Here is an 18,017-nt window from a genome sequence, read left to right as displayed (position 1 = left end):
AAAACCGACTATCAATCAGAGGAAAAACTTCAGGTAGAATTGGGAAATAAGAGAAAAAATATATTTATATATAAAATCATGAACCATAACTTGAGTTTTGGGGATACTCCATGGAAACAAGAGAATGATTATTATTCATAATCAGGAACCATAACTAGGATTATTGAAGAATGAGAAATTTATAACCAGCAGACAGAAGTGGAGTGTCTTTACCTGGACAAAAAGAAGAGGCCCTTGATTCTTATTCAATTAGTTTGCCCAAATTGGTATCCAATAATGTGCATGAACATACTACTGCAACCAAGACCACACTCCATCTCTCTTGTATTGCACCTAACTGGTTCAACCCCGAGGCGTTTTAACTTTCTTTATTTTTGGTATTCAGTCCAACTTAAGTAAGAGAACTTACAAAGGAAGAACCTTTTGTTTCCCCTTTAAACAGGTTCAAGTAGCAGAACCTGCAAAGTTGCCATGTGTGCTGCCAATGAAGCCATTATTTGTACCATTAAGATCTTAAATGCATCATTCTTATGTGGAAACATCTGCAAATGTGATTCCAATCTGCTACAATTATGAGCAAGATAACTTATTCTAGTGTTAAGCTTGTCTGTCCCTGCAAAGACTTTTAAGTGATCAAACTGCTTAACCACTAGATAACTAGTTAGGCTCAATAAGAATCTACAGGACTTGATTGAGAAGCAAGCAAAGAGCTGACAAACATTACCTAAAATTTGGTATGTCAAGAAGAGAAAAAGAATAACATGGAAGACAAGGGTCATCCTGAGTTTCCTTCTCCTACCATATCATGTAAGATATTCTGGAATAAAATTAAGAGAATTGTTCTCATACACGGAGTATTACAGATATGTGAGCAGCAAATAGTTTTCTCCCTAATGTACAATGCGATATATATATACCAACTGTACGACTTGTCAACCGAAGGAGCCCATACACAAACACTTTGGATTGCCTCTGTACACCCCTTCCATCACTGGGGTGCTGTACATGATACTACATCTTCTACTAATAGATAAACAAAAAATGAAGGGTAATTGTATGATCATTGTTTCTTTTGGCAGATGAGACCACAATAACTACAAACAAGTGACCAGTCCTTCTTGGCCAAGCACATATCCTTCTTGGTCCAAGGTTTCCCTCACCGCACGGTAGAATTTCAGCCAAGAAGACGAGTACACATCAGGTGAGTCCCATAAGAATGTCAAGTTCGGGCTTGCTGGACAGGCAGTGACCAAATCCAACACTGAAGCTCCCGGTCTCAGTGTCTGAGGGAAATTAAATGCCAAATTATCAACTTTGTGCTCATAGATTTTACCATTTCGATCTAGTTTATACCGTGATGTCCCCTGAAATTGCCCTCTTGCTTCCCAGGGGACCCGTGGGACACCTCGCAAATTCCATCTGATGAGAATTACATTTTCTGACGGTTGCCAGACCCTATACACCTCAAGGGAGATCTCCCGAAACAAAATTCGGCCATGAAAACGTAATGCCCAAAATATCAATTTGTAGTTTTCGATTCCATTAAAGGTGTTCAAGGGGTCAGAAAATGTAATATCATCCCTGCAGAAAGAAAATAATCTGATACATTAAATAGAGTCTAGAGGCTTGTTTTGTTTTCCATGCGAAACCCGCATAAGATGCCAGAATTCATTTCCATTCACAACACCAGTTGACATCGATGAGCATCAATAAACATTGGAGACAGAAAAGCAACCATGAGACATAATGGTTAGTCGCATAACAGTTTAGATGTGACAGGTACCTGGATAATAAATACTTCATACTTGTTATCTATCAAAACAACATAAAAGCCTCAGAAATAAATATGGAGAAAAAAAAAATGGAAAAAAATCAAATCATCAAAAGTTGGAGAAAAGTTTACCAATCCCATGATAAGAATAGTTCGTTTGAAAGATCTCTGCATTCACTTAGGAAAACATATATGAAACCCATGCTGATGCAAAATATAGGACATCAATGTGAGCTGGTTCATAGGTTTGGCCCTTTCTGCTCATCACATGTTCATGAATCAGTAAGGGCATAGACTGTAACTTCATAGCATATACAAAGGCAGATTAGTATGAATTCCGCTGCTAACACCTCTGGGCTTTGCCTTGCTTACTCAAACAGCTTTTCCTCGAACTATTTGTCTCAATGACCCGCAGTAATCAACCAACACAATTTTCTTTTGCTTTTGAGAGCTACCAAGTTATGCTTATTGTAAGAGCGTTTCTTTGCACTTCTGTGAACCCCTAATAGTAAAACTATTGGCAAGAAGATAGCAACAGTATAAAACTTGAGGTAATTCAACAGAGTCATTCAATTAAATCGTCATAACAGTTCTCTGTTAAAATAGACTCTCTGGATTGTAATTATTTATTCATCACCATCAAATGATTATTAGAGAAGTTTCACTGTGGACTTCTTAAGAAAAGGCATTATTTTTTCCTTTTCCCTTATTATAATTGGCTTCTAGTGTCTACTGTCTGCACCAGTAAGTCCCTAATCACTATAAGCCTTCAGTACACGCTTTCTCAAGAATTGTGAACTCTACATGCATACGCCCCTCAGAAGACAAATTGATTTAACTCCACAGTGACCATTGACGGTATCATTCCTGGCTTCTCCAACAAGGTCCAAAAGTAATTTATCGAATTAAAAACGACCCATCAACAGTTCCAATCCTTCAATTAATATCATAAAAGTTAAAGACAAGGATAATTACGTTGTAGACGTCAAGCTTTTCTGTTTGAGAATACACTTTCTATGCAACTGCTAGTCTACCTCTCCACTTAGCAATACATTAAATCTACCAGCTGAAACTTCAGCAGATCAAAGACGCGCCAGACATTAAAGAAGGAAAAATTGCAATCTGATAACGAAAAGTAAGTACCTGTAGATATCGTAATTGAGGTCTTTAGAGAACAAGAGCGGCAGATCTTCTCTAAGCGTTCGCACGGCTGTCCCAAGATTAAGGTAAAAATCACCCTTACGTTCATCCTGCGAGCCAGGGCGGTCCTTATCCGGCGCACTCCGGACGGGCGGAGGCTCGAGTTTGGTCTGGTGAGCAGTAGACAAAAAGGGGTCAGCGCCGGAGGCGAAGGAGGGTAGCGAACCACGGCGGAAAACGGAAAGGGTGTGTCTGTCACCAGCGGAGGTCTGCAGAGGTAGAGACGGGGAAAGATGAGGCAGGAGAAAAGCCATTTGGAGCGATTCCCAGTTTCAGATTTCCATGACCGAGAAGAGAGAAAGAGAGAGAATCGAAGAAGAGAGTTGAGACAAAAAATTGGGGGGGTGTCTTCCGAATTTTTGGGTGGTTTTGAAGGTGGCGACGAAGACTCCCGAGCTCTTATACGCATATTCTATGGACCTGCTCCGTCGTTCGGTGGTTCGACATCGCGCCGAGTCGAGTCACCACTCGGGTGAGTTGCCATTCGAGTAGTATTATTGCTGAGTTGAGCTCAGGTTAAACAAGAGGGGTTTTCTCCAAATAAACTATTTTAAATTTTGGAATAAATATTTCTAAAAAACAAAATTCTAAAATTTCTAACACCCAGAACTAGAATTTATATATATATTTTCATATAATTGAAATATTATACATTTAAATAATATAAACTTTAATAGTTTATATTAATTTTTTGAATTAAAATAAAGTGAAATATACTTTCAACTTCATTTTAAAATAATCTATAAATAATTTAAATTAACCATCAAAATAGTACAATTTTTATTATTAAAAACACCGAGAAGGGTTGGATCTTATTTTTCTAGAATTTTATTTTAGTTGTTGAAGAACTGATTTCATCAAGAACAGAACAGGATTTCATCATAGTCCGATTCTGCTAAAGACAACTACCCTTGATCTGTGGATGCAGTGAAAGCGTCCGGAGCTTCTTACACCAGCATATTCTTCTCTCCCAGCATGGAGTTTTGATCCACCACCATTGAAACCACCCCATTCACGTTCTTCCTACTCTCCACAATAACCGTGTTATTGCTCACGCTGGTCACTGCATGCACCGGGAATCGTCTCTGTCCTTTCACAAGCAAAGAGTACTGCAGATTGTTGATCCTGTTAGGGAAGACCAACTCCGACGAGAAATCAGCCACCCATTTCGATCCTAATGCAGCCACAGATTTCTTGGCGACAGTCGATTTAAGCTTCATTCCGCCCACATTGTTCCGATCAATCACCACCTGGTTGATGTCTGTAAAGGTTGCTTTGGACTCGTCGAGCTGGATAATGGGCACCCCACTTCCGTCTCCGGTGAACATATTGTCGACGATGTTCAGACCCGAGATCTGTCCTTTAATGGATCTCAGAAGGATGTAAGCGTTCCCCAGGAAAAACGCATTGGTGACGTGAACCTGAACAGGGTCTTCCATGACGATCCCAGTCCAGTCCATGTAGCTGTTGGAGATCCTGGTCTGACCCAATCCGGCCAGTTTGACAAGCACTCCTATGCCACCGAAGAAGGTGGCCTTGTTGTAGCAGTGGACTCCGGTCAGAATGTTGGCCTGCCCGCGGAGGATCACTCCCGTGGCTGCGGAGAAGATGGCGACGTCGGTGATCACATTGTCGTTGCTAGCGAGGTCGATGGCGACGCCGGAGAAGTTGCGCTCGTGTGGGTCGCCGCCGGCGGTAAGGTGCTGACCCAAGAATGTGTTGCTGACGAAGGTCTCGTGCCCCTTCTCCACCAGGATTCCTGTCGTTCCGAAGTGGATGAAAAAGCAGTTGTCGATACGGACGCGGACGGCGTCGATGGCGAAGAGACCGCCGCCACGGTAGCCGGCGTCGAAGAGGATGTCTTCAAAGGTGACGTCCTCGTAGTGGTACAACAGGGAAGCTGCGTGAGTTTCAACATTCTGGAGTGGTTTGGAGGTAGGCGCCCAGAGCTCGATGAGAAACCTATCACTCGGGAAATCTTCCGATGCTCGCAGAGTTCCCCCTCGAACCTGATCATCAAAATGAGTTTGTTGTAATGAAAAGAATCATTCTTAAATTCATGAAAAAACTCGAGTCCTGCAGATTGATACATCATTTATGAAATTCTTACAGAATTTTTTTTTTGTTACAGACTGATTTGAATTGTTTATAAAAAATGAAGAAGAAATTAAGGAAGATAAAGAATTACCAGAATGTTTCCTGCATTGGGAGGAAATCTGATGGGTTTGCTGATCTTATACTGTCCTCCTTGTAAATCGATTACAACACCACCCAGGTCAGTTATCCCCTGCATCAGAGTAAACTCGCTGCTGCCATTGTATGCATCATTTACAGCACTAATAATGGCATCGCTGCTGTCAATTTGACCACTTGGGTCAGCTCCATAACCCACTGGATAGAAAATTCTTCCATTCTATCAACAACAAGAAGAGACTCCATTAACGCAACAAGAAAGCAGACAGTAATGTAAAGTAAAATTAAGGAAACTGGCTAGAAGTTTATAAAGGTAGTCACCTTCTTGGCCCAGCTGATGTCTCGATCTGCAGACCTCTGTTCATACAGCATTCGATGCTCCTTTACAGATCGACGAGGAGGGGCAGTGGAATCTGAAACAGTGGAGGTGGCAAGCACGATTGCGAGAAGAAAACAAGACAGACCTTTCATGTCTCCCATCGGAAATCTGAATTAGGGTGGAAGAAAGAGAAAGCTAATTGATGATGTTGAAAATGGATTTAAGTTTAATGTGGAAATAGCAAACGAGGAGGTATTTGAAGGGGAAGACGACATCTTTTCTGGGATTAACAGGAAGTTTTTTGTTAGGTAAAGATAAGAACTGGAGAAATATGGAAAAAATTCGGTGAAGTCGAACTTCCTCATTGGAATATCGTTAGAAGGGGATCAGATTAAGAGAAAGAAATTTCTAAACATGGGTGTTGTTAAGGGTGATATAATACATCTTATACAATTACCTGCTTTTTGTTACCGAATTACCCAAATAAAGAAATATAACGTTGTAATTTTCAAGCTCTCTGTCATTTTTTTTAAAAAGCCGTTTTTTATACAAGGATGATTGGCTTTCAATAGTATATGATTGAAGATAAATTTACCTATATATTTATGTGATCTATGGAGAATGTAACCGTTCCCCTGTAAAAAACGCATCGGTGACGTGAACCTGAACTATCCAGTCCATGTACCTGTAGGAGGTCCTCGTCCGACCCAATCGGGCCAGTTTGATAAGCACTCCGACGGCACCGAAGAAGGTGGCCTCGTTACAGTAGTGGAAGCCGGTCAGGGCATTGGTCCTCTCGTGGCTCCGGAGAAGATGGCGACGTCGGTGATCACGTATTCGTTGCTGGCGAGGTCGATGGCGACGCCCGAGAACTTGCACTCTTGTGGGTCGCCGGCGGCTGTGATTTTCTGCCCCAGGAAGGAGTTGCAGATGAAGGTCTCGTGCCTCTTCTCCACAAAGGGTTCCCATCGTTCAGAAGTGGATGACAAAGCAGTTTCTGGCGTCGAAGAGATGTCTTGGAAGGTGACGTCCTCTTAGTGGTACAGTAGAGGATCTGGGTTGGTTTTGCCGGCGTCTAACACGAGGTGATGGCTGGCTATGGCTCGCTGTCTCAACAGGTTTGGAGCTCGGTACCCAGAGCTGGATGAGAAACCTATCTGTCAATTTCCAGCATTCAGCGTCTTCGTCTCCGGCGACGTCTATCGCAGAGGTGACGGTTCATGAACCGTCTTACATGAAACTCTTGCAGATTTTTTTGTTCAGAGGCTAATTCAAGAGATCGTAAACGGGGTGATCTCATTGGTAGTGGATCAAAACTCCGTGCCGGAAGAGAAGAATATGTTCATCCGATGATACTTTCTTATCGTTATGATTATCCTCATGAATATACCAATGAGAATTTCATATTCTTCCTTAAAATAAGTGGATTTGGTGTCACGTATTAGATTGTTTGTGTATAAGAATGAAACATATATTCTATCAAACAGCAAGAGAACGCCATATTCTTTTCCTTTTTATACAATGAAAGATATCGATGTTACTTTTCAACGACTTCTTCCTCTCTAGTAAGCCAGGCCTGTGCGGCTACAAGATCTGGGAGGACCGTGGCACCAGATTTCCGCCAATTCTCAGCATCAGGTGTCTTGAATCTGTCTAACAGCAAGGCACGCATGCCGGCTTTTCTAGCAGGAATGTAGTCTTTGCGCATGCTGTCTCCTATGTGAAGAGCTTCTTCTGGCTCTACATTCCCAGCCTTTTCCAGTGCAATCTCATATATTCTGGGGTTTGGCTTTTCTACTCCTTCGAGACCGGAAAACACCCCAAAGTCCCATTCAGATCCCTGCATTACTCCAAAAAAAAAAAATTATTAGAAGTAAACTCCCAGTCTAATCCTAATTGGACACAGATTTGCTCTCTGCAAAGAACGGTGCAAGAATTTTACTGAGAGCACCATTTCAAGCAATCAATTCAAATTGATTTCCTTGAATAATTTGAGTGCACAAATGGTTAGCATTCTTCTGTTAGCAGAAGTTTGTGTCTGGAAAGCCTCTGTACTGATTGCCACAGAGTTGCACACTTTCATGGCAAAGGCATACACAAAGTCTTGCACGCTTTCATTGCATTGACAGATCAAAGGTTGTTTACTTTAGCAGAAAAATAGATTTAGGAGCACCTGATTCAGTCCCAAAGCAGGAAGGATGACATCCTGATAGCGGTATTCTGCATTGCTCACAACCCCAACTTTGATCCCTTTTGCACGCACCCATCTCAAGAATGGCTGTGAATCTGAGAAGATGGTATATGGAGCTGAAGAACCAAAAGTCGAGAATATACGCCGGAATACCTTATCAAAAGTTTCTTCATCATAATCATAGCCAGCCTGCAGCAAACGTAATAAATGAATCATAAATCATAACTGGTACAGCATAATCAAGCAGGTTTGATCCAGCAGGCTCAGCAGAAGCAACAAAGACAATCTGGACAGATTTAACTTCCGTTTCTAGCATAATGGAAACCAGCAAGCAGAAAAGAGTTTGGGTCATGGACCTCAGCAATATATCATCATTATTACCCGGACGAAAGAGTCTTTCACACACATTTTCCACCACTTGATGTTGGGCATTTTCTCAGCATAGCCAAAACAAGGATAGTTTTTAGCCATTTCTGTGTATGCACTTTTGAAGCCTTCATGCATTCGGTTGTAGTCTGGACATGGCAATCCAACTGATTTAGCTGCCATGCAGTAGTAGTCTCCAAGTTCTCCTTTGTATGCTATAAGGGTTCCGGTGACATCAACAGTGATACAACGTAACTTTGATAGAAGTGACATTTGTGGTGGAACAATCGTATTGCTGCTTTTTGGCAATGCAGTACTTTAGTAACGTTCAAATAACAGAGTGTGTGTATTTCTTATGAGGAAAGTCCCAAATGAGCTTGCAATCTTCACCAGATCAGAGCTAGTGCTTAGAGTCCAAGAGCTGTTACTGGCCCATCAGATGTTGGAGCTAACTAAATCTGCATTACCCACAGATCAAAATTTTAAAATTAAAACTCAATTTCACCAACCAGCTCAACAGGCTATCATTTTGATTTCTTGGAGGTATATGCCAAAAATGGCAAATCTAATATAGGTAAAGGAAATTTGCTAGCTTTAGACTCTGTTGATGATTGATGAGTCCCTTAGGCAAATGAAAGCAGGATGCAACCAACAATGCTGAAGCAATTTCTTAAACAAAGAAGTTCCTAGTCTGCACTCTACAAATTCTTAACGAGGGATCCATGTACTCCAGTGTGATAGACAGTTGGAACAGACTCATCCTTGTGTAGTGATTCATGTGTAGTGATTCATGCTTTTCAAAGTAATAAAATCTTTCACTTCCTCACAAACATATAGTTGCAAGGTCCTATATTTGCTTCATAAAAGTACAAGAACAAAATTGATGGAATCCTTCACATATAAAAAAAATCAAACAGCTCCAACAATAGCAAGATCACATGAAGTAAAAGTCTCAAAGAACACAAGAGTTGATATGCCCAAAAATACATGAGGTACTTCCACGAAGAAATCAAACAGGAGTCAGGCAATCAAGGCAGATACTCTCATGAAATAAGGCTCAAGATGTTGCAGTCTTATCTAATAGGAAACATTCAATCAAAGCAAATACTCTCATGGAATAAGGCGCTCAAGATGTTGCAGTCTTCTTCTAAAAATACATAAGTAACTCTTAGAATAGACTAAAGAAGAGACATACTATCAACAGAACAGAGTCAAGGTTCAGGATTATGCAGTCATTTTCTAAAAATGCATGCTGTGCAGCGAAGGCATTGTTACAGGAATTTCAATTAGGTTCCAGTTAAGTATAACTTATTCCTAGAATTAATTGGTGTGTATGAGTCATTCAGGCAGAGGCACGATGATCCTTGTCGACACTACTGACATCTTTAAAAGAATGCTACTTACTTGAATCTAGAGCATATTTGAACTGATGACATCTAAATAGGTGAAACTATGTTAGGCTTATGAACAACTCTACTAGTGTTCCCCATTCTAAGGCAACAAACAGAGAGGGAGTAAAATGAAGAACCAGCAAGGCTGAAAATCTTTTGAGAACCCCAACTTCGACTACAGATGAAAATCATAGCGCGGAGTCTCAAACAGAGTACTTGTAATAACCCTTTCAGTTAATCAACTTATACCTCCCTTTAAATTCAACATCACCAGTTTCTCCATAAACGAGTCCAGCTAAATTTCAATAATAAAAACTCGAAACAGATGGTGAAATCCCATCCAGAAGTTAAATCCAAACAAAGCTTCCCCGCACTTAAGCGAAAACCTTTAATTTCACAGGAATTAACATCGAAACCTCAGCATAACATGTTTAAAGAACAATGCCAGGTATATGAAGGAAAAACACAGACATTCCAAACTCCACTCAGCTTCCCAGAAACAATCATCACACAAAATAAAATCCAAGCTGTCCGTACACACAGTAAAAACCTACAATATTTCACCGTCAAAGAAACCCGCGAAGGAAGCCTGATACTTTTCAGCTTATAACCCTATTGTTTTCTAATAAATTACAAAAAAGCATGGAGTTAACTAGACAACAAAAACAAAAACAAAGAAAACATAAAATAACACAAGCTAGAAAATGATCTAGTGACATACCCAGAAGACAAAATCGCAGAAAATTTAAGATGCAATGAGCTGTAATGGAGCTGCAGATTTCTCTGTTAACTGTGTAATGCTGCGAGAAAAACAATGGAGGTAGAGCAGGGGGCGGCCCCTTGGTTACCGGGAGCATCTCTTTCCGACATTAAAAAAAAAAAACTCCTTTTTGTCCAAAAACTGTGGATGGTCGCAGCGGTATTTTAAAAGGAGGTATCGCCGAGGCGGAGCACCTATTAACTCGACTCGCGTTGTACTCACTGAATAACTTACAAGCCATGTCAATCTTAGTATACGTAATCCAACGGTTTTCGGAAAGAGATGGCAAGGCGGATTACCCTAAAATGTAATCTTCCGTTCTCTGGCGTCTGAAGCTAAGGATAACGCCCAGTGCAAGAAATCCAATTCTGAGGAAAAGTCCATTTAGACCCTCAAAATTGGTGAAATGACGCTTACCCTCCTCTATTTATTTGAGATTAATTTTTAAATATAAATTCTCTAGATATTATAATATTAAATATTAGATAATTAAATACGACCAAAAAAATCCATTAAAATTAAAGATAAATAATATAATTACTAATAATAAATATAATGGGAGAAGACAGAGTAGTGTGTGGTGGGCTCCATAAAGATATATCCATTAAGCTGTATTAGTGGATAATTGCTGGTCCATCACAAATGCTCCTTGGATTTGGACTCGTTACCCTTGTGTAACTCAAATTTTGGGTGAACTCATGTTGCAATTTTCAAACTCGGATTGACTCAATCAAACTCGCTTGAGTTAATTAAGTTAAATTAATAATTTGAGTTATTTGGCTAACCACTCGGCCCTATAGTGAGTTTTAAAAAAACTTGTTGAGTTGTCTAATATGTTATGAAAACTCGATTTTTGTTTACAATTCTTTGAGCAGGATTAAAGCAGCCCAAACCCAAGTTGTTATAAAGCGGCCGGCCTAGAGACCTGTGGACCTCAAAGACTTCAACCCACCCACTTTTCTAAGCAAGGAAAAGAAGGGTGGAGTCCTTCCCTTGGGAGGGATGTACCCTACAATCGGTCTTTCTTTTCCTGTAGAGAGAGAGAGAGAGAGAGAGAGAGAGAGAGAGAGAGAGTTCTCCTACATATAGTTTATTCCGTAAAAATTCAAATCAGAAGGAGCAAAATCTTAGGGTACGTCGTGTAAATATATTAATTAATTAAACAAAATTACAAATAATCAATTTAGTTCACTTAATTAGATGACATTATTCGCACTAGCTACAACCACCGTTTCAAAAATTTACACTAGAAAGTTGTACATGACTCACATGTACATTAGGTATTTGGAAGAAAAAAAAATGTGCAGTCACATTCATGTCTATACTAAAAGGGGTCCCACCTGATCAAACTTAACCTAAAAAGAATAACTCTGTAGAGAGAATAATTCCCCAAAAAGCACAAATGTGCTTGAAATCCAAGCTAACACCTCCCCCTCACTTTCACCATGGAACACACCTTGTCACATCCCATGAATTTGTTGATTTGCACCCATTGAACCTTCGCCAACAAATTTACACAAAATGCCATCCTATTTGAAGCTTCCCTTATCCCCTTGCTAATCGGATCCCTTTCGGATCTAGTCGGATCCAACAAAAAATCCCTGTAGTCAAACTTTAGGAATCAACTTGGAGATCCGGATTCAGGTGTTGAGAATAGGGTTTCAAAACTTGTAATCGGACCTAATGGCGGGTAAGTAGAAAATATGCTACATGATCCAATTAGTTGATTTGGATCCGATTAGTAGGAACAAAATATTGTTTAAGAAAGTAAACGAAAAAAATGATAAAATATCTGATAAAGTGTTCATTCTTTTGCATGTATCAAAGATTCAACTTTATAAATGGCATCTGATTCCGAATAAGAAGAATCAAATGGATATTTATTTCAATTTCAGGTAATCGGGTAATCAGTTAAGTAATCAGAAAAGAATATAAATAACTTTGATACAGGCGTATATTTGAACAGAAGCAATATTGTTCATGTATGGATAGAAGATTTCTCTCTCAAAACACACTTGAAACAAGTTTAGGGTTTAGGATTTATATGGATTAATGTAGGGTTTAACAAATTACCCAAAATTATCGACTAGTTAACGTTTAGTTTCCTTCGATGATTTGATCAACTTTGATTAATTTAGAATAACATTTTCATGCAAGTGGAGCACTTAGATTCCGAGTCATCCGATTTGAAGGTAAAATTGAATTTTGTCTAATTAAGAATCGGAAAACGGTTCAATTCCGGTTTAACCCAGTTGGACTGATCGGTTCATTCCGATTTAAAGATATTAGTCTTAACCTCTAAATATAATGTGGTTTTATAAAACCAACTATTAACTTGAATGTACCTCTTTTTGAGGTTACTTAAGCTACAATTCTCATTGGAATGAACTAAGAGTTAATTAAGGGGGGGTTAGTCAACAAAACGAAAATTTGATCTTCATCTTTATCTCATACATCTACATGATCTTCATCTTCAAAATGAGAGAGATACACAGCACGAGTAGCTTACGAGGAATCTCATTTACACTAACAAGGATAAGGAAAACAAATTGGGGTCTCAAATGGAGACTAACAAGAAGCTTCTTCCCTTTTCAGGCTTTTTCCTATATGTGTTTGCCATGTGTTTGTTGGGTTTACAAAGGCTTCTAATAGAAGCTCTCGTAAAATAAACCAGGAAGTGCTCTGGAGTTTCGGGCAATTAGAAGAGGAGAATCTTCCTTTGATTGTCAAAGACGAAAGCATCTATTCCCTTGAGGAATTGGGTAATTTGTGTTTCTCATTTCCCCTTTCTTTCATCTTTGAGAGATTGGGAGATTTTGCTTTAAAATGTTCCTACTCATCTTGAATACCACTTTTTTTCTATGTTTTTCCTTGTGATGGGGGTAAGGAGAGATAAAATGGGTTTGACTTCATTTTTGAGATGGGATTGCTTGGATGACATCTGCAGGGAGAGACAATCTTCTACTCTACAAAAGCCAATGTCCAGCTCCAGCAGACTTTAAGTGAAGAAAGGTAGCCATACCTGTCATGGCCCCCACGGAAGTAGTCTTTATGAAAAGAGAAACTTATATCTCTAATTAGCAGAATCCATGAGAAGTCTTTCTTTACCAGTGTTGATGATTTAAGATTAGTATCTTAAACTTAGATTTGAAGTTATCAAATTACTGCTAAGTGAAATGTAAAAATGGGTTTTGAATCCTTGACCATATATCTCTTCTTCCTTTCATCCTCTTTAAAAGACTTCTCTCAAAGATTCAATTATAACTTTCAGAACCCATTCATCAAATAAATTCTTCTTATTCCATACTTCAAGCAAGAGACATGCTAATGACTCACTATTTTATCAGTATCTCTTAGAGAAGATAGGAAGATGTTCACCAAGGCCTTATCATTTCAACCCAGAGTGGATTTCATGACTTATCAGTTTCATGTTTCAGATCTTCATGATCTGCACTGCTTTGATTAGCAAAGATATTCATATGAGATGCAGGCCCTAGATATGTCTCCTGCCCTTAGTCATTGGCCCCAGCCATTATGGGAAACTTTTTATGCTAGAGACATAAAGCATTTTCTTGTGTCTGCTGCCCTACTTCCAAAATACAGATAGCTGGGATCATCATTGCAAAGCACAACAAATGGGACCATGAGAGCAAAAAGGAGCTTCCTTGTCATGGCTAATTGCTTCTGTTCCTAGTTATGTTCATCTCTTAAAATATATATTACAAGCTTTCAGTTAGTATCCTTTAATCCAAAGAAACTTAGAATGAAAATTTGAATGCGGTTCATCGACAAAACCCAAGCCCTAATTCTTCTTATGTATGGGTGAGAAGTTACATAGAGCTGATTAGAAAATCTCAAAGTACTGTTTGATCACCTGTGACCTTAATTTGCTTGGTTTTAGGGTATTGAAGACATGCTTTTATGTGGTCTAGGATTATATAACCAGAGCTTTTAAGATGAAAACAAGTGGTTGGAATCAAGGATTGAACTCCTGGAATAGGGTTGAAATTCCCTAGATTATACATGATTCATCGTCACCCAATAGTGCTATAGTACGGACAAATCAAGCATGATTGAATGGATCATTTCCCTGTTTCAAAATGAGGAAAAGTTCCTCGTCGCAGAAGAATAATACGATGGAAAGACGGCCTAATTAGAAAGAAAGAACAAGAAAAATAACAAAAGAGTAAAAAAGAAAGAGAAAGGTTGTTTGTGACTGAAGAATAATATAACAAAGACATTTATGCTCTCTCTCTCTCTCGAGGGGCTGAGTATCTTTTGGCAAAGGAGGGTCTGCTGTGAGTTGCAGTCGGTGGCTTTTTTTTTATAGGTGAAGGGATGACCACCATAGAATGGCTTTCTGGTAGAGAGAGAAAGAGAGAGGAGAGGAGCTTCTCTCCTTCTTCAAAAACGCACCCTATTCCTCCCTAAATGCGTCGCTTTTGTTCTTGTTCTTGAATCTCTTCCAATTCTCTTGAGCTGCTCTGAAGAGAATGTTCCATCCCAAGAAGCCTTCTATGAATTCACATGACAGACCCATCAGTGTTCAGGGTGACTCCGGGCTCGTACTAACTACTGACCCCAAGCCTCGCCTTCGCTGGACTGTCGAGCTTCATGAACGATTCGTTGACGCTGTGACCCAGCTTGGAGGCCCTGACAGTACTACTCTCCCCTCGTCATCCTCCTTTTGCTTGTTTTTCATACTGTTACATATGTTTGGGTTCCTTTCTTCCAGTTTGATCAGCTCACGAAATCTTTCTCATATAAGCGTTTTGACTCTGCAGAGGCAACTCCGAAGACAATCATGAGAGCTATGGGTGTAAAGGGTCTCACTCTATATCATCTTAAGAGCCATCTTCAAGTATGTATTCAGACTGTGAAGGATGTTTCTTTCTTTTTCATTTCCTAACGTACATAGACTCTTTCATTGTTCTTTTATGGGGTTGGCTTAAGTTATTCTTCTGCTATTGCTGATTGTTTTGATATTTGGGTTGCTTTTTGAAGAAATTCAGGCTTGGGAAGCAACCGCACAAGGAGTTCAATGATCACTCGATTAAAGACGGTGAGAGAGGTGATTAGAAAAAGGTTTTAGAGTTGTTACATGTTTCTTTGTTTTTCTTGACAAAGACACTGAAGCTCGTTCCTGCAACTACCGTGTCTGCTTCAGGGTTAGATCTGCAAAGAAACGCTGCTTCTTCCTCTGGCATAATGGGTCGGAGCATGATTGAGTAAGCGATCACTGTAGTCTCTTATTTCTTGTTTTCTTAGAATAATCTTCTCAAAGTGCTTTCCATGGTTTCTGTGTTTTGGCTCGACAATGTTGAGATAATCATCTGATCACACAAAGCATGCGATCGACAAGTATAAGCTGAACTAAGTTGCTTTGGGTTTTCCTGTTTGTTGGTTTCTCAGTAGGAACGCTCACCTCACAGAAGCCCTTAGGATGCAAATGGAAGTCCAGAGAAGGTTACATGAACAACTAGAGGTAAAACCCACAAAAGTTCCCCAAGCAAAACCATGATCCTCCCTCTTTCCAAAGCGCCAAGAACATAAATTTTAAGTACATTTCTGCTAAGCCCTCATGGGTTTGTGGAAAGCAGGTGCAGAAACACCTCCAGCTAAGGATTGAGGCTCAAGGCAAGTACATGCAAACAATTCTGGAGAAAGCTTGTCAAACCCTTACAGGAGACGACATTGGGCCTCCCAGCTATAAGGGCATCGGAAACCAAGCCATGGTTGAAATGGGTTCCCCCATCCATTTCCCTTCTCTCCAAGACCTGCACTTGTTTGGCGGGGATCAGCTCGAGTTGCAGCAACAGATGGATCGGTCAGCACTTGAAGGCATCTTACCGGCGGATGACAGTATCAGTCTAGGCAAGAAGAGGCTTCACCCCTACAGCTGCAACGGAAAGAGTCCCTTAATTTGGGCTGATGATCTCAGACTACATGAGCTAGGAGCAGCAGCAGCTGCCTGTATGGGCTCCCAGGATGATGCTTTCAACACTGATCAGATTCAACTTGCACCAGCAGGGATGGAAACCAATAACGACATGGACTCCATGGGAGATGTTTATGAATCCAAACCGATTTTACCAGGCGACGTGATGGGGGAGAAGAAGTTTGAAGTTTCAAGCAAGCTTGAGAGGCCATCCCCTAGGAGAGCTCCTATTCAGCTGGATAGAATTAACTCAATGATCAAGGGGAGTGCTTTGCCTTCAAATAGAAATTTTTCCTATGGGTGAGTCTAAAGATCCTAGAATCATCATTGTATCAAATGTCTGAGACATGGGTGGTGGAACTTTTTTCTTATTTTTTTTTATTTTTCTTGTTCTTTTTAATTGGCAATCACTCAATCTTCATCAAATTATTATCCAACACAGTCTACGTTCAAGCTTTTCAAATCTCACTTGGGAGAGAAGCATTTACATGTATCTAAGAAGAAGGAAAGACATGAAGTAATACTACATCTCTAAGATCAATTTCTGAACTCTGAGGTTTCTGCATGTGGCTCTGCTGCTAACTGGAAGATCTCCATGAATTTCTTCATGTGGGTCTGCTTATTTTTCTGGGTTGTACTGTTGCCTTCTCAGTCACCTTTAGCAGAGCTGCTCTTTAAGTTAGTTGCTCATCGTTAGTTACTCCCATCATTACAACACAAAACACTTTGGAGACACTGGCCAGATTAAGCAAATGGAGCCATGCAAATCTGGGTTTTTATCTGTTTGGAAGAACCCTAGAAATGAATTATTTCCGCTTCTTTTGTCATGAGAATCCGACAAGAAGTATCTGCTCTTCCTTTTTCTTTTTCATGCATAACCTATTCCTTGTGCAATGGAGGAACATTGAGGGAGTAGTCACTTTCTCCCCCGATTGTCCATCTGTTGTTCAGATCCGCGAAGAGGACTCTCTTTTATGATAAAAGATGGTGGTGCCGCGGCCACCTTTATCGGTTGCAGGGAAATCTAGAGCTGCAAGTTGGACAGAGAGAGATTAAGAAGGGAAGGGAGAGTCAAGAGGGAGAGCTTTAAAAGATAAAGTGAAGGAATACTACTGCGCACTCACACGCGTGCAGTTATCGAGGAAGCTTCTGCCTTTCGGAAGTGCAGAGCATACCGAGAGAAGAAGGAAGACAGCCGTATTAAAAAGACCATAGCCATGCACATGAGTAAATACTACTATAAATCAAAGCGTGATAGGGCTCTTCTGCCGACGAAAATCATTTGCAAAAGCAGAACCCACCTCGGATTCTGTCCCTTCATTGGACTCTCCTGCTGGGTCTTTAACAGAATTTTTAGGCGAAGAAAGTACAGTGGGGGAAGCTTCTTTTGCCTATTCAAGAAGCTTTTTTTGTCTATTCAATTCATTCCTTCACTTTTGCCTCTGCAATGGGGACTCTGGGACTGCGTTTCTTTCTTCACGGCTTTAGAGGCAGGAAAGAACAGGGGCTTGATTCATCAGTGAGACAGCTCGCTTCCCCTTAAATAAATTCATCTGTTTCTGTTATTTTCTGATCAAGTGATCATTCTCGGGTTACCTGTTCTGGGTTGTTCACTAGTTCATCACCGGAAACCAATAAAAAAAAACAGAAACAAGAGAACATAAGAAGTGAAAGTACTTTCATCTTTCCCTTTTTCTTGATTTCCGTAAGGTAATCACATGATGATTTCATTGATTGCTTTCGGCACTTATTGAATTAGTTAAAAAGCTTTCGTGATGATCCTAAACCAGTTACCATCCCTTTGATCCATCTCCAAGTGTGAAATGAAGTGACTTATTTTAATCACAGAGAAGAAAACAAGTAGTTTACCTACTGAAAAGATCATCTA

The 18,017-nt window shown here is 40.0% G+C and overlaps 4 protein-coding genes across 4 annotated transcripts; 1 reads left to right on the top strand and 3 right to left on the bottom strand.

Moving 5' to 3' along the window:
- Nucleotides 1–803: 803 nt before the first annotated feature.
- On the bottom strand, nucleotides 804–3,326 carry LOC137953612 (uncharacterized). The gene is made up of 2 exons (XM_068801053.1): nucleotides 2,915–3,326; nucleotides 804–1,581 (listed from the first exon to the last, which is right to left on the bottom strand). Exons 1-2 carry the CDS (start codon nucleotides 3,223–3,225, stop codon nucleotides 1,095–1,097), a joined length of 798 nt encoding a protein of 265 aa, XP_068657154.1. The 5' UTR covers nucleotides 3,226–3,326; the 3' UTR covers nucleotides 804–1,094.
- A 592-nt stretch (nucleotides 3,327–3,918) lies between these two features.
- LOC137952749 (polygalacturonase QRT3-like) lies at nucleotides 3,919–5,644 on the bottom strand. Its single transcript, XM_068799805.1, has 3 exons — nucleotides 5,486–5,644; nucleotides 5,160–5,384; nucleotides 3,919–4,980 (listed from the first exon to the last, which is right to left on the bottom strand). The coding sequence occupies exons 1-3, from the start codon at nucleotides 5,642–5,644 to the stop codon at nucleotides 3,919–3,921; spliced, it is 1,446 nt and encodes a 481-aa protein (XP_068655906.1).
- A 1,257-nt stretch (nucleotides 5,645–6,901) lies between these two features.
- LOC137953605 (uncharacterized) lies at nucleotides 6,902–10,315 on the bottom strand. Its single transcript, XM_068801046.1, has 5 exons — nucleotides 10,153–10,315; nucleotides 8,431–8,498; nucleotides 8,056–8,335; nucleotides 7,657–7,863; nucleotides 6,902–7,323 (listed from the first exon to the last, which is right to left on the bottom strand). The coding sequence occupies exons 3-5, from the start codon at nucleotides 8,311–8,313 to the stop codon at nucleotides 7,021–7,023; spliced, it is 768 nt and encodes a 255-aa protein (XP_068657147.1). The 5' UTR covers nucleotides 8,314–8,335; nucleotides 8,431–8,498; nucleotides 10,153–10,315; the 3' UTR covers nucleotides 6,902–7,020.
- Nucleotides 10,316–14,684: 4,369 nt separating this feature from the next.
- LOC137953927 (myb family transcription factor IPN2) lies at nucleotides 14,685–16,521 on the top strand. The gene is made up of 6 exons (XM_068801487.1): nucleotides 14,685–14,850; nucleotides 14,976–15,052; nucleotides 15,196–15,262; nucleotides 15,359–15,419; nucleotides 15,604–15,676; nucleotides 15,792–16,521. Exons 1-6 carry the CDS (start codon nucleotides 14,685–14,687, stop codon nucleotides 16,431–16,433), a joined length of 1,086 nt encoding a protein of 361 aa, XP_068657588.1. The 3' UTR covers nucleotides 16,434–16,521.
- The last annotated feature ends 1,496 nt before the right edge of the window (nucleotides 16,522–18,017 follow it).

The sequence above is a fragment of the Aristolochia californica genome, unplaced genomic scaffold, assembly GCF_029961685.1.
Source record: "Aristolochia californica isolate CCGP_79_NKW_82.1479 unplaced genomic scaffold, dmAriCali1.0.hap1 SCAF_16, whole genome shotgun sequence".
In the NCBI taxonomy this organism is placed as follows: Eukaryota; Viridiplantae; Streptophyta; class Magnoliopsida; order Piperales; family Aristolochiaceae; genus Aristolochia; species Aristolochia californica.
The sequence above is the reverse complement of the archived record's forward strand: the minus strand, read 5'-3'. Positions and strand labels throughout refer to the sequence as shown.

Coding starts and splice junctions, on each gene's coding strand:
- LOC137952749 (XM_068799805.1), bottom strand. CDS start 5,644: ATGGGAGACATGAAAGGTCTGTCTTGTTTTCTTCTCGCAATCGTGCTT. Junction 5,385..5,485: donor ACATCAGCTGGGCCAAGAAG/GTGACTACCTTT, acceptor TGTTGTTGATAG/AATGGAAGAATTTTCTATCC. Junction 4,981..5,159: donor CCAATGCAGGAAACATTCTG/GTAATTCTTTAT, acceptor TTTGATGATCAG/GTTCGAGGGGGAACTCTGCG.
- LOC137953612 (XM_068801053.1), bottom strand. CDS start 3,225: ATGGCTTTTCTCCTGCCTCATCTTTCCCCGTCTCTACCTCTGCAGACC. Junction 1,582..2,914: donor CTCAATTACGATATCTACAG/GTACTTACTTTT, acceptor TTCTTTCTGCAG/GGATGATATTACATTTTCTG.
- LOC137953927 (XM_068801487.1), top strand. CDS start 14,685: ATGTTCCATCCCAAGAAGCCTTCTATGAATTCACATGACAGACCCATC. Junction 14,851..14,975: donor CCAGCTTGGAGGCCCTGACA/GTACTACTCTCC, acceptor TTGACTCTGCAG/AGGCAACTCCGAAGACAATC. Junction 15,677..15,791: donor GGTTACATGAACAACTAGAG/GTAAAACCCACA, acceptor TGTGGAAAGCAG/GTGCAGAAACACCTCCAGCT.
- LOC137953605 (XM_068801046.1), bottom strand. CDS start 8,313: ATGTCACTTCTATCAAAGTTACGTTGTATCACTGTTGATGTCACCGGA. Junction 7,864..8,055: donor TGAAAGACTCTTTCGTCCGG/GTAATAATGATG, acceptor CGTTTGCTGCAG/GCTGGCTATGATTATGATGA. Junction 7,324..7,656: donor CTGCTTTGGGACTGAATCAG/GTGCTCCTAAAT, acceptor GGAGTAATGCAG/GGATCTGAATGGGACTTTGG.